The 14,766-nt window shown below is 43.3% G+C and overlaps 1 protein-coding gene across 3 annotated transcripts in view; it reads left to right on the top strand.

Annotated features, from left to right (window-relative positions):
- Positions 1-5,604: 5,604 nt before the first annotated feature.
- The window catches only part of LOC114930055 (uncharacterized), a 72,319-nt gene continuing 63,157 nt past the window's right edge, over positions 5,605-14,766 (top strand). For all 3 annotated transcript variants that reach the window (XM_085486255.1, XM_085486254.1, XM_085486253.1), the window contains exon 1: positions 5,605-6,747. In XM_085486255.1, the coding sequence (XP_085342381.1) occupies positions 6,703-6,747 (45 nt within the window). In that variant the 5' untranslated portion in view covers positions 5,605-6,702. The remainder of the gene's footprint in view (positions 6,748-14,766) is intronic.

Raw genomic sequence — 14,766 nt, 5'->3', positions numbered from 1 at the left:
CTACCGAGAATAATCAACTTTTTTCTCAAGTATTCTTTTACAGAGATCGATAATTCAAGTATTCGAGATCTTACTCCCTTTCAATACAGCGGTAATCTTCTGATAATAGAATAATATTAATTAAAGAAACAAAAGGGTGTTTTTGTCGTAACATATATCTATAATGATTAAAAAATCTCAAGTTGTGGGTAAACTTCGGAACACGATATTTGTACAGAGAAAAAAATATATATATCATAATATCCTATATATTTATAGATTCGATAATTAAAATACATCTGTGATCGAGAGAATAACAAAACATGAAATATTATTTCCGTGACCTTTTTCACAGGATGCAGTGTCTAAGAAACTTCGATATACGTATATTAGATATTTTTTGTCGCCAATTAGCACTGAATCGGAGCACAGAAATCGATAATTCAGTAGGACACTTTTCGGGAAGGTCTACCTGATACTATCGATTAATCGCCGTGTGATATTCGCCATCTACAACCTAGTACAGCTTACTGACAATAAACGGTATATGGTCGACAAATTTATTCTACACAGGAGTATCATTAAGCGAACGTAAGACAAAATATGAACGTGACTACGAAAATATTTGAAGAAGCATCTCGTTGCTGATATTTTTTTCTCGCGCGTAACTGGATTAGCTCAATCTGCAGGCCGATACGCGTCCTCATCTCCTCGTAACCGTACGGTTCGTAACCGTACGGTACCGTAATGGGATTATCTGATTATATCCTGCGCGCGTCTTAATGGTACACCTTGGCGCGTAATATATTTAGTCGGCGTTATACGTACCGGTATATCCCGTTACAAATATTATCGACGAGAGCGGGAATCGATGCAAAGCGAGGCAGGCAGCGGCTCGACTATGCGTTTTGGAAATCGGATCGCATTAAACCGTCGTTTATAGCGACGTTGCATAGCGCGATTCGTCGGCGGCTTCGTAAAAGCAGCCAATTATTCACCGTCAAATCCGAGGAACGCACGGTGCGAGTAAGCCACGTGGAATTCGGCCGACGAATCTGCATTACCTGTCCGCAGACAGGTGTTGTGCAAACACGTGTAATTAAATGGACATTATTTTGCACAATGATTATATACACGTGACATTTTTAGAAGGCGTATTATTATTATTGTTGTAAAAATGTATAAAAAATAAAGGCATATAAAAATAAGATAAAATAAATAATGTAGTAAAAAAAGAGCGAAATCGAAAGAAGAGACGGTGACGTTAACTTGATTAAAACTCGTCGTTGCTCGGCAGTAAGCGCGAAAGGAAATTAAAAGAAATTCGAGGGAATTCTTTTCGGTGTATAACACACAGGGATGACTTTTCCAATTTTGCGAAAAACACGGAACAGCCGTGGAGTCATCTGTGTTCGACGACGGTTGAGAATCACTAGCTCTCGGATAAGAGCAAGAAGCAACTTTCAGGTACACGTTGAAGCGAGACGGAGCGATAGACTCGGGACGACTCGCGAGAGAGAGAGAGAGAGAGAGACAGAAGGGGACGAAGTGGAAGAAGAGAGAAGCGAAGGGGAGGAAAAGGGACGAGGAAAGGTTAAGGGAGAGGTAGAGGAATGATGGGAAGAGGGTAAAAGGAGACGAAGGGAGAAACCCCCCGTTGCGCGCCCATATACTGGACTTGGGTTTTTTGTAAGGGTGTGCGGGTACGCAGGACGGATGTGGGGGGGGGGGAAGGTGGGGGCGGTAGGGTACGAACGGGCGAGGGCGACTGCCGACGGTGAGAGGAACGAGGGGGAAGAGGAAAGGAGAAAAACCGGCAGGGGCTGCTGCTCTAGGGAATGAGAAACATAGAACGGAGAGCGAGAGAGACGGAGGGTTAGGGTAAAGGTAGCGAAGGCGGTGTGGGAGGTCGAGGAAAGCGCGGGGACAGCAGGAAGGGGGAGAGGTAGAAAGGGTCTTGCCACGAGGAAGAGAGAGGGTGAGCTCGACTAGAGAGATCCATAGGGGTGCCACGGCAAAGGGTAGGGGAACTACCGCCCGAGGCTTCAGAAACCAAGGGTGTCTAATGCCGAAGTGGACTTTGTTCGCTCGCTGAGATGACGCACTCGGTGCATGTGTGCATACATATGCATGTGTACGTATGCAGGTAAAGAGAAAACTCGCTTATATATACGCACATGCATATACACACGGCTGTTGCGTAGGTTGTGTTAAATAAAGTAGTATGACGTTGAATAAGACACATTTCAACATTTGATTATAAATAAAAATGTATAAAAATAAACCGTTGCGGTAAAGTTAATCGTTTAATTGGTAATCGTACCGATAATATATTATCGTGATTGCCGCGCTAACGGAGAAAGAGACGAACGTAACTTGCTGCGTTAAGAAAAGTTTTCGTAATAAATTAAGTTAGCAGCCCGCCACTTCTCTCTCTCTCTCTCGTTTCATGCAGGAGCCCACGCGATATCCTTCGATAGACTGATAAAGACGTTTACAAAAGCGATAATGAGGGTAATAATGATAACGAAGCGATTATGTGTATCTCCCTAAGGTAAGACACGGATCATCTCGCGTCGGATTGAATCGGAAAAATCGCACTTTCCCCAGAAAGTTTGAAACTTTTTTACGCTCCTTGTGTCCCGAAGTTTTCTTACTCCCGTCGAAGCAAACTGTTGCTTAGATCGTTATCGCGTAAACGCCGCGTGATAAGGTGGGAGGCGAATGTTCGTCCCATCGACGTGAAGGAATTAGAAATAATCTCTTTAGGATCTACCGGAGGGAAAAAACTCTCGGGCTTTTTCTTCCTACGCTTTCGACTTTTCAATCGACGAGCCGACTTTCATCGTCGACGACACAGCGCGAAAACGTAGGCGTGCGCGAGCGTTTATTCGCATCCGTTCATTTATTTATCCGTGTGCACTGGGTATTGTTGAAAACATTATTAATCTGAACGCAAGTTCGCGCTTTATCGCGACTGGAATTTCCTTCGTTTCTCAAAGTATAGAGAAAGAGAGCGAGAGAATAGAAGCTTGTGCGGAAGACATCGTAAATAAAGTACGTGGCCCGGCCAATAAAAAGATCGCCTTTTTGAAGGAAGTCGAGCGGACAGGTGGAGAGCCCCGAGGACGTTTGTGCGCGGAGTATAACCATCGTAAAGTCTAGAGAAAAAGCATTTTACGATAACTCGCCCACTTTTCTTAAGACTATCCCTCGCAGGACGAGGTCGTATCTATGTTATCGTTTGTTCTCATAGATAATTCCGATGACTACTCGGACGAAATTATATCTCTCGACTGCTGCCCCAACCTTAGTTTAAAATCTAATATTTTTTAAATATCTATATATATAATAGTTTTAATCGATTAATTTTTTACATTATACATTGCGCTCCATATTAATTTTTGCCGATGTAACCGCATCGCGTGGATATAATTTATTTTTCCGCTTGGAATATTTCCGGAAAGGTTGAAAAGGATTCAATCGTTCAAAGTATCAAGATTGGCAGAAATAGCCGCGATTTTACGTTTCTATTTATTAGAAAGAGCGAATTTTCTGTAGCTCTTTGTACGTACTTGACCCGATAAAACCGGTGCACATACGATTGATTGACTGCGGTCGCATTCTAAATTTACGGTAAAGGAAAATCGTCATCCGGTTGAAGAATTACCAAAGTCTTTCAAGTATTCTTTCACGCGTCACCACCCGTAGATCGTTTCGTTTATTCACGAAGAATGTTTCGAGACATACATTTGTGCTATAACGATATTCACTGAAAATGAGAGTACAAATTTCATTCCGTACAAATATCTCATTTTTTTCGACAAATAATTATTTCTCTACTTTTTCAATTGCAATTTTATTTTAAATAAAATTCTAAAAAACTCTGGAAATAATTATACAGTTTGAGAAGTTTAATTCCAATTTAAGAAGTTTAAAAATTTTTCGAGAGCACATTCAACTCTGTGATTTTTTTTTTGAATTTTGAAAACGGTTAATTTCACAAGATAGATAATTCTATGTTCGTCGTTTCCCCGAACAGATTTTTCAATGATTCATCGTGTGAATTGTACCGGGCCACAAATTGTAATTACGTAAAAACGACAACGAACATTTATCTGACAATCGCTCCGCCTCGATATTATAATTATTGGACTTTACACATTCGCCAGCACAGTAAACAAGGTATTAATCCGTAACACGATGACCGGTAAATAACATGGCGAACTTAAACGAGGAAATATTCTTCAAAAATAAAAGTAAAAACTCAAGAAGAGTAATATGTATATCTGAAAATCGATCTCACCGATAAATATTCAACCCGGCAAAATATCGCCGCGAAATTATCAACCAATGTCCACCGTTTACTTACAATCTACGTACGACGCGGAGATCGCTTTAAAAATGAAATAATTAAACAACAAGCTCATGATTTTAACCGCTGGAATTACTCGGATCGCGTGCAAAAGGATAAATGTATGACGCACTGTTATTTAGATCGTAGATCGTCGACACCGGTATTAACCCAGACCGGTGGTACGACGACGAGCTAATAATACGGAAGGCTTAAACGAAGAGAGAGAGAGAGAGAGCTCCCCCTAAAAATGCATACATCGGGCAAGCAAACCCGTCGCCCAGGTCGCAGGCAGACGCAAGCAAGCAAGCAAGCTCTTGTCGGAGGTGCCTTACGTCTCTCGAGGCTTTGCCGCGACGGCGGCGTTACGTATATCGCACGATAGTAGCACACTAGCGTGACAGGTATGGTGCAAAGGACAGAGTCCGGAGGAGAAGACGATGAGAGACGACCGAGACGGACGGAGAAAAAGAAAGAGAGAGAGAGAGAGCGCAACGTACTCGCGCGGACAAAGACCGGCTTGCGAGGGAAAGAGATAGAGAGCGCGGATACCGTACGTCCACGTAGCAATGTACACCGGAGGAGCAAAGCGGTGGGCGCGCATACCCTTCTAAGCACAAGCCTAACACACACCCGTGGAAGCCCCTTCGGCCGATGAGTGCTGGCGCCCCTCTCCGCCCGGAAAGGTCCCTGCCGCTCGTACCCTCACCCTCCGACAGCGGCCCCTTACGCCCCTTTCAATCCCTTGCCCTCCCGCCCCGCTTTTCCCCCTCGAGTTACTCGTCCAACAGCCCCCTCGATGTTCTGACGGTGACAGACCCTACCTTACCGCCGCCGCACCGAACCGAGTGGGGAGGGTCGAGGGGGGAACCGACGAGGGCGCCGGGACGAGCGAAGCAAACGCGTGAAAGAGCGAGAGGGGGATGAGGGAGCGAGGGGGGTTGACGCGCTCGAAGAGGGCCGCTGGGGAGTGAGAGAGCGATGCGGGTCGTCCAAGGACTGGGGCGAAGGGGTTCCGCGGGAGAGAGGGAGGAACCGACGGAAGGGGGATGAGTTGACGGCGAGTGAGAGAGAGAGAGAGAGTGAGTGGGGTATGGGTGAAGCGCGGTAGTGGTATGAGGCTCTCTACCGTGGGGTGAGGACACCGGAGAAGAGAGAGGGGAGGGGAGGGGAGGGAAAAGGGGGGCATGTTGAGGCGTGGAAGCGGCGGCGCAGCGGCGCGAGGAGAAGAGGAGGTCGTCGCCGCGTCGCCAGCCGCCAGTTCGCCGTGAGCGTTCGTAATGCGAGGACGTTCCGTGATCGCTTCAGCGAGCGCACTCACCTATCGCTTTAAACGACACACGTAGGCGATAATCGCGCGAACGCTCCATTTTTCTGATCGACGATTCTCCGGAAAACCCGGGGGCCCGACGCCAACAGAGCGCCAAGGTTGAGAAAAGGTTCACCTTTTCGCTCGTCCAGCCTGACGTCAGGTCTGACTTCTAAACACGAGGATCGTCACAGCCTCTCGCGCTCGAAGAACGACTCGATGAAAACAAACTTTGTTCGAACGATTCGAATCAGCTGATCGCGATACCGTTTCATCGGTTTAATGGACTTGGAGCTGCCTTGCGAGGCTGCGTCGTGACGAGAGAGAGAGAGAGAGAGAGAAACAATAATACAGCTGAGAGTGCGAGGCATCGCGAGTGAAAGAAAACAGACTTTTCTCGGTTTAAAGTGTCGGGGGACATTCTTTCGATAGCGCGCGTTTTAATTTTGCGCGGGCGCCGACACCTGCGACAACTAACTGCGCGCGGGGGGTTTTATCGCGGAACTTTCGTGGCGCCGCCGTGTGCGCGGGGTGAGAGAGCTCGAAGTTTGCGAGCGCAAGGTGGGACGGAGTGCAACCGTGCGCGCGCGCGCGTGTGTGTGTGCGCGGGATAAAGAAAGAGGGACGAGAGAGTGGGACAGAAACGAAACACGATACTCCGAGAAAGTTTACTCGCGACGTGCCGGTCGCACTGGAGAACACCTCATTCTCTATATGCGGGAGTAGGATCGTACCACGCGCCAGAGGAAGCTGTCAGGCGGAAGTGAAGAAAGGAGACAGAAGAGGAAACAACGGTAGGGACGAGAAAGAGAAGAGTGCATTCGTCGTCGCTCTCTCTCTCTCTCTCTCTCGCTGCTTTCCCTCCATCCCTTCCCGCCTTTATGCTCCTCGTGATTGTCGCCGTGCCTTCGCTTATGGCTTGTCAGTAGGAGAGAAAAACAGACGGAAGAGCGAAGGATAGAGAGACGGGAGAACAGAGGCGGACAGCCCGATAGAGACCGGCGAGGCAGAGATATTTCTCACTAAGGGGGAACGGAGAGGGCATCCCGGCAAACTGAATATGTCCGCCAAGCGAAAGTCCACTGCCATCATGCAGCACCACAAGGTGAGTCCGCGATACATACACACACACACACACACACACATAAATAAATAAACACACGCGCGTACATTCAGACGTACATGCATATCGCCACGTGATATACCGTGGTATTTTTTTCAACGAGGCAGGTCTGCCGATGAGTTAGATCTCGGGAAATGCTTTTCCGGGGTTTATCGATATGGAAACGTGAGTAAGTTCTTTACGAGAACATTAAGCGGGAGATTTATTTTAATTTCACGTTAACCTTCACGATGCTTAATTTATTTTCCTCTAACGCGTTCCTTTCCCTTCACAATGAATCCCCCATGATGCGTGACGAATGATGAATTTTTCCAGCGAAAAGCTGAACAAGCTCGGAAACAACCGCGCGTTCCGTTAACGGAACTCGTTACTGCGCGAGCGAAACCTAATTTTTTTCAGAGCGCGAGAAGATAAACTGCGGAAAAGTTTTAATTGAAAGAGTTGTGTAAATCCCGTGCGGCGGCGACGACATGATGAGATGCGGTGAAGTGCGCCGAGTTAAAAAAATTGTTCTCGTGCCGTTTCTATTCCGCGCAGATAGCACCGCACGCCAAATTACTCGAAATGCGTCGTGCAACACGCTTGTGTTATTTCCCTTCGATTTTTATACCAACTCGCTCATCCAATTGTAATATTACGCGCATACAGAAGTTCTTCCTTCTCTCTTTCCCTTTCGCGCGATAAAAGAAATGATTTTTCCTAACGCAAAGAATGCGGTCCGTAATAATAAATTATTCTTTTATAAAGCTATTATTTCTGCGTTCTATGACTAAGTCACCATTTTTGATTAATAAAAAATCTCGGAATTCCTTTTATTTTATTTAAAAAATCGTCAAACTATCTGTTATTACAGATTAGATAAAAGCGAGTGATTCTGAAAAATCTTATATAAGAGTAATTAAATTTAACAGCGGTAAAATATCAAAATTATTGTAGAACGCGTGATGAATTTGTCTTCCAATCTACTAGTTTAATTTTTAATTAATGTTTTTCTTAATGTTATTCGCACACTTTTATAAATATAATAACATAATTACGCACATATCGATAATACTGTTACACATTAATATGCGCGCTTGACATGCACGTGGAGAGGTCAGCGATCGTCTCTTTAAGTTTGCGCGTTCGTGTATATCATAAGTAAATAATTTCCACTTCTTCGGAATATATCATCGAGAGTATCGACGGACGATCATCGCGTGAACCTCGATGACACACGTCCGGCGCGAATCGCGCAATTCGATGACGAACTCAGTCGGATCGCACTTATCTCGCGACTTTTTTCTCCTCGGTCGTAGCAACCAAGAGATTAGAGCCACGTATCTAAATGAAAGATAATTCCCGGATGGTATTTTCGCGGCGAGAGATGTGTGCTCTCGATTCGCGCACGTGCCTGCCTTATTGCCTATGATTATTTATAGAATGCCTTATTTTCATCTTGTTTCAAAATTATATTAATCTAAGATCAAAATAATCTAAGATAATATTTCGACAAATGTATATTGCAAAAAACAAATTATTAGCAACCAAACAGAGTAATTTTGAATTATGGAATAATATATAATAGACTGAGAATTTCTTCTATCAATTTGATGTTTCTCTCGGAAATATCTTTTTGTAAGGAAACTTTGACACAAGCATAAAGAAGTAAATTTTTAAACAAATATACCAACAGCCAAAGTGAGCCAACAATGCAAAGTGCTAAATAAAATCCGAAACACGTCATCCTTCTGCTCGCCGTTAATCTTGGTTCGTATCGCGAACGTGATTAAAAAACTGCGCGTTTATCGGCCGATAAAAGTAAAATCGGCGCAAAAAGGGATCGAAGCGTCCGTAACTAAAACGAATTACAACCGCAGTACGCCTCTTAACAATTTTTCCGAATATCCGTCTATGCGATTTTCAGAGTGATAATATAACAGCCGTCGAAACGCGGTCCCAGGACGAGCGGGTCCGATAAAAATGCGAGCGCATATCGAACACGCCTCGTTAATTTATCGATCGACGTGCTTGGCGCAGTGTAAATTGCTCCCGATGACACCGTCCGAATTATATTCCTTTTTCATGTCGTCACTCATATCTCTGTTTCGATTCCCATCGCGAATATTTATGTTAAATATGCGCTTATCCATTTTTTTCGCGTTTATATTTATGCCAAGTTCTATTTTATCCGACATTTGCGAAATGTGTAAAAGAATTCTCGATTTCTCATTTCGCGACGAATTAAATCGAATTTTTTCATCGATAAATGTTAACCCGTTGAAAGTAGAACGTTTTTTTTTTTTTTTTTTTTTTTTTTTTTTTAGAATTGTATTATTATTATAAACGTTATAATGTATCTTTATATTGTGTCAATATAATATTCATGGACGACCACGTGAATAGAGACTTAAATCTGCTCCGAGAATATCGGAGCGCTACACGTTCCTATCACGTGTCTGGAGCCGTGTTGGGCAAATCACAACATCAGGAATGTGACAAATTGTATCCTTTCCAGTATCGAAAAATAAAAGTTACCCTCCACGCTCCTGGACGCACGCCGCGTGTATCGTTTCGGTTAAACTTCAAGGATAACGACGAGAGAGGGATGATGAATGAGCGGAGGCGGGCGCGGAAAAACAGCTTACTAGCGGCATTATGCCAGAGAGTGAAAGTAAAGTGTAAATACTAACGGTTGTATGCCACCTCCGACGAGATAGATCGATCGGATCAGAATCGAACCGCGAAAGTCGAGTCGAAGTTGAGGCAGGTTCGGGAAGCCTGCACACGCGTCCTTCTTCTCATTCTCTCTCTCTCTCTCTCTCTCTCTCTCTCTCTCTCTCTCTCTCTCGCTTTGTTTCACTCCGTTCGTCCTCCTCGTCTCTCTTCGTCCTTCCCCTTCTTCTTTCATTGCGGCTGTCCCGCTTCTACCGAGGTCTCCCTCTCGCACAGATCCCCTCTCTCTTTCTCACCAATCTCTCTTGTGCCTCTCCTTTTCACCATCATGTGCCTGCCTACGCGGCTCTCGTTCTTTCGCGGTCCAACAGGTTATATTTTTCCACAGCAGCATCTCTTCCTCCCCTTTCTCTCTTATCCCTCGTCGTTCACTTTTTTTTTCCTCCTCTGCCTTTCGGTCTCTACCTTCCCCTCAGGCCGTCGTACGCATCCGTCCTTTTTCTATTCTGGCACATGTTTCCGTTTCGTCGTCGTCGTTAACGATGACAACGACGGTCTCCCGTCGCTGCATTCGCATGACGGTGAAACTTTTTTTTCTTTCAAGTCGATCTATCCGTAAATTTGATCCCTTAGCCGTATCCAAATATTTTTCAAAGGTCTTTATATGATGTTCGTAAAAGAAAGGAGCGAATTAATTTTTTTGTAAATATTCGTTAATCTTTATACTTGTGTTAAATTATTTCCATTATTGAAATAAGACAATACACAAAGTATATTAAATATAATTGGAAATTAGAAGCGAACAATGTTATCTCTGTTATAAACCGCGAACTTTGAGTGACCACGAGTGATTTCAATGAATAGCCTGGTATTTTTCGGGGATAATTTTTCGAAAGATTCGATAATAACCCCGGAACTTACTCCTCAACCGATAGAGGAGCCTCAGCGAGCGAGAATAGTTAACGCCGTAAATTAAAGCTGGCGTTACTTGTATTTATTTTTCATTCTATTAAATTGCGACAAATGATTTAAGCGGCATAGGAACCGCCTACACATACACACACATGCGAGCAAACACGACTTACCGAGCAAAAGTAAATATTGTATCGCAAAAGTGCCAGAGGGAGGAGAAGGGGGAGGGGATATTAATTCGTTAAAAGCATTCCAGTGACAAGTATATTTTCGCATTTTTTTTTCTTTTTTTAATCAGTATAAGTGCATATCCCTTCGTCCCTCGCGCGCTAATCTAGCTCGACCATATCCACGTTCGCGGCCGTTAGTGCATGAAACACCGCACGAGCCGCACCGCAATAATCATGTTATAATTCGCGTCGAATAACGGCTATTCAATTAAACGCTTCTTGGACCAGCGATGTATATTATCGGATGAAATCGAAGATCTCCCTCTCTCTCTCTCTCTCCCGCCCCACCGCACCGACCAATCGTCATTACTCACATATCGTTATATTCACGCTGCGCTTGTCATGTATGACGCTCAAACGTTAATCAATTCGCTTTTTTTGGCGAAATAGCTGAAAAATTGGCCGTCCAAATAACCGATCATATATTTACGCATCTCTATAGATAGAGGCGATAAATATTTTTTGTCCCGACAACTTGCATAAATAAAAAAGGGGACGAAATTATGCTGTTTATATAAAATCGTGTATCCGAGATTGGAAATTCGCAAGTTCACGAGAAATGAATATATCAATTCGATTCATGTACGTCCATTTCTCTGCGAAAATATAGACAAGTATGCGACTGTACGATATTATACAGATATACGATGCAAGTATAGATTTGAGAGAGACGATCGTATACATATATACGCTTTCAAATTCACTCTTTCACGACGGAAGGCACGTGTAATCATGGGAGCGAACGCTAATGGGGCGTGCGATTCTCTCGTTAAGAGACAAAATTACGGAGCTCGCCGGGGCCAGTAAAGGCCCGAGGGCCCGACGACGTACGTAAGGGCCTTTCGTGCGTAACGGTAATCTTATCGATCGAAAGAGCCCCTTGGATATCGATATTTATGTTCGATACGTATTGGTTTCTATTTCAACCATTTTTTTTTTCATTTGAATTTTTTCTCTAACTTTCTTTTTAAATTGAATCAATGTTTTTTAGTAACAAAGATTTCGATATTTAATCAGCAAATGTGTCAAGTGGAATAATTACAATATCTATGTGCATCTCTAAGAAATTTTCTTTTCATAGCGTTTTGATATCTTACGATAAGTCAGAAAATTGAGTTTGATAATGTTTTGGGGAAATTAATATCGCCATTGTTTAACGTCATCGACGAATAATGACACTACGGAATACAAATTGTGTTTTCATATAACGCACAATTATATCGCAATTACGCAGCGTTATAATAAATCGTCATCAAAATCGGAGGTAATTACCAATTACGAAGGTCGTTCAGCGTTTTGCGTTCTGCGGCTCGACGTATATATCCGACATCCCTACTCTTTTCGCAATTAATTGAAGCGTATATTGATGCGATCAGGTAAAAGGCAGTAGCAATATGTTTATCAGAAGTCCGTTTATCTTATAGATAATGTTTGCACCAATACTTTCAAACTGTAATGATTGATTGCTTAATTTTGATCAATTAAATTGTTCCTTTGCTTTTAAGTAGAATTATAATTTGAAAAAAAAGAAACATACATATCACGCGTGTGTTAAAGTAATCGGTCATGTTATCGGTAATGATTTCACATTTGTGAATAAAGTTTTAATTAAAAAATTCTCTTTTAAACATCTATATTAATGTTATTAATTTTTCTGTATATATTGTATATATAATTTGTATTTTTTTTTTTTTTTTTTTTTACAAAAAGGAGAGTCTTTCTCTTTTCATTTTTGCTCTGAGGTAATTGCTACGCCTTTGTAAACTAAGAGAGAACTAAAAATATAGAAATCTGACTTTCTTCTGGTTAATCACAGCAGCATCGTTATAGCGCGTTCGCGACGCGGAAGGCAGAATGGCGCCGCGCTTTTTGCATCGAGAACATGTCCTCGTTATAACTATCTCAGTAGGAACGTAGTCTCAGTGCGGACACCTCGATCGGAATTGGAAAGAAGCGGGTGGCGAGAAAGACAGGCTTTGTGGAGAGAGTTGGCGGATGAAGGGAGGAAAGGAAAAGGGTCAGAGAAAGGTTCGTTGAAGGGTGCGAGACGAACCCTCGTATTCCCACCGAACTGAAGGGCCAGTATGGATTTCTCATAAGATCAGGTATGCTGGTGCCTGGAACCACGACAATAAGGGTGCGCCCATTCGGTATACTAAGCTGGTAAGGCAGTAAGAGATAGGGGGACAGGAAAGAGACAAAAAAAGAAAAGAGACCGAATGTGTGTTATGATGAAGGAGAGAAAAAGGGAACGGACTGAGACGGCAAAAATACAAGAAAAGGAAAAGAAAAAATGTAGAAGCACTTGGCTTCTCTTTCCTCCTTTCCAGCTACCCCACGATAGGTCTGCCTCACCCCGTTTTAAGACCGTCTGCCTGCCGCCGGTGTACAGCGCATTCCAAATATATCTGACCTGGGGTCTCTCAAATCCGCTGCGCCACGTTTCATGCACGTTTTTCGAAATTCCCGTTTTACGGGTATGAGATTTTCCATTCGTGTGTGTGCACGCAGAGGAGTGGCTTTATATGGAAACTAAAGAATCTGGGAGAGAGAAAAGTATAAATGACTTCGGAAAGAGGCTCCTTTTGTTATTTCATAATTTCCGGTCTAAATCGGTTGTACGATGTTTACGAGTGTCTAAGATTTTGTTTTTTCGAAGAACTTTCTTCCTCTTTATTTTTTTAAAATAATATCGCATAGAATAAAAAAAAAGGATGCGTTTTACAATTTTTTTGCTCATAATGCTCTTGATAAACTATGAAAAGGTACCATACTGTGCTTTTCTGTACGTACCAGAACATCGAACGGATTATCGCCTTCACCTTTGCCTTTTGCAGGCGGGAGACATTACCCCGAAAATGGTGCACGGTATGTTCCAAAAGTGCATTCCGCCGTAAATGCACTCGGCTCGGAACCACGCCCCCACGTCCTTCCTCTCCCATGGCCACGGAGATTTCTCTCTGCTCACGTCCAGGGATCGCCTACCCTAGCACCCGCCGTGCTTTCTTTGTACGGTTATTTTTATCTTTTCCTTCGTGAAGCCAAGAGAGAACAGTCCGATATTACCGACCCCGAAACGATGTGGCGCAGCAAGAGAGAGATAGAAAGAACAGTGCAACGGAAAATATTTATGGGCAAATGGTCGATAAAATTACGGCGAATTTACACACCCGATAGTTGGCTTTCGCTAAACTTTAATTCTTTTTTTTTTTTCAACCGGAAAGTTTTATTATACTTTACGGATACTTCTAAAAGGACTCCGAGAGAGAAGCTCATTATATCGAGGATTATAGACTTAAGATGTGAGACTTGGACTCTGTATTCTAATTACTGATGACTCCAGTTAAAGTGGGACGCGTATTCCTCGATGTCGATGTTTCGCAGAAATTATGAAATTCATTAATCTTTTATTGAATACTCTAGTCTTTGTCTGTTAATTTTTTTATCCATTTACTTTTGATTCTTATCACTCGTATCATGTATCTATTTTCACACGTTTCTCTCCCTCTTTATATTTTCTTAAAAATTATTCCTGTGTTGTTCAACGTCGAGTATTTATTTTCTCAAAATGTAATTTGTAACTTAATTATCAAAATTGTATTCAAGTAGATAGAATTAGATACAAAATCAAATGTAATGTTAAAGAAATCATTAGAAATTGATCGAAAAAGCTTAAAAATGAAATTCGTATAGATAAAAAAATAGTAGGTTGACTATAGGCACCGCGTTGAATCGCGGAAAGAGTCGCGCAATCAACGCGGCAAAGTCTTCGGATTGTTCTCTCGTTCGCTCGCTATACGCTCTCGCTTCCCAGTCGAGCGTCCAAGCAAGCAAGCAACCAACCGACCGACCGACCAACCAACCGGGAATCACGTACTGCGACACGAATCGGAGGAAATGGAATTTCCTTCCAAGTCGTCGGCAGGCCGGGCAGCCTGATGATGGGCTTATCGACGTCGCCGGCCTGGCCGTTCGTCAACCGCTTTACACGGACACGAGCGCTCATACTCACGCACGTATGCACGCGCTGTGTTAGGCGGTAGGCGTGTGTTGATAGCGCGAGGTGATGTTTGTTGCCAGCCGCCGGGTGATTCAGGGAGCCATCCGTGTCAAGGTACACCGCATCGTCCGCGACGTCCATATGCAACGTTCTGTATTCTTTTTTACAACCATCACGTGCACACGGACCGTATTGTATGAGAAG

Source organism: Nylanderia fulva, unplaced genomic scaffold, assembly GCF_048542155.1.
Source record: "Nylanderia fulva isolate GAGA-0341 unplaced genomic scaffold, ASM4854215v1 Scaffold41, whole genome shotgun sequence".
Taxonomy (NCBI): Eukaryota; Metazoa; Arthropoda; class Insecta; order Hymenoptera; family Formicidae; genus Nylanderia; species Nylanderia fulva.
Note: the sequence above shows the minus strand (reverse complement) of the source record. Positions and strands in the feature narration are given on the sequence as shown.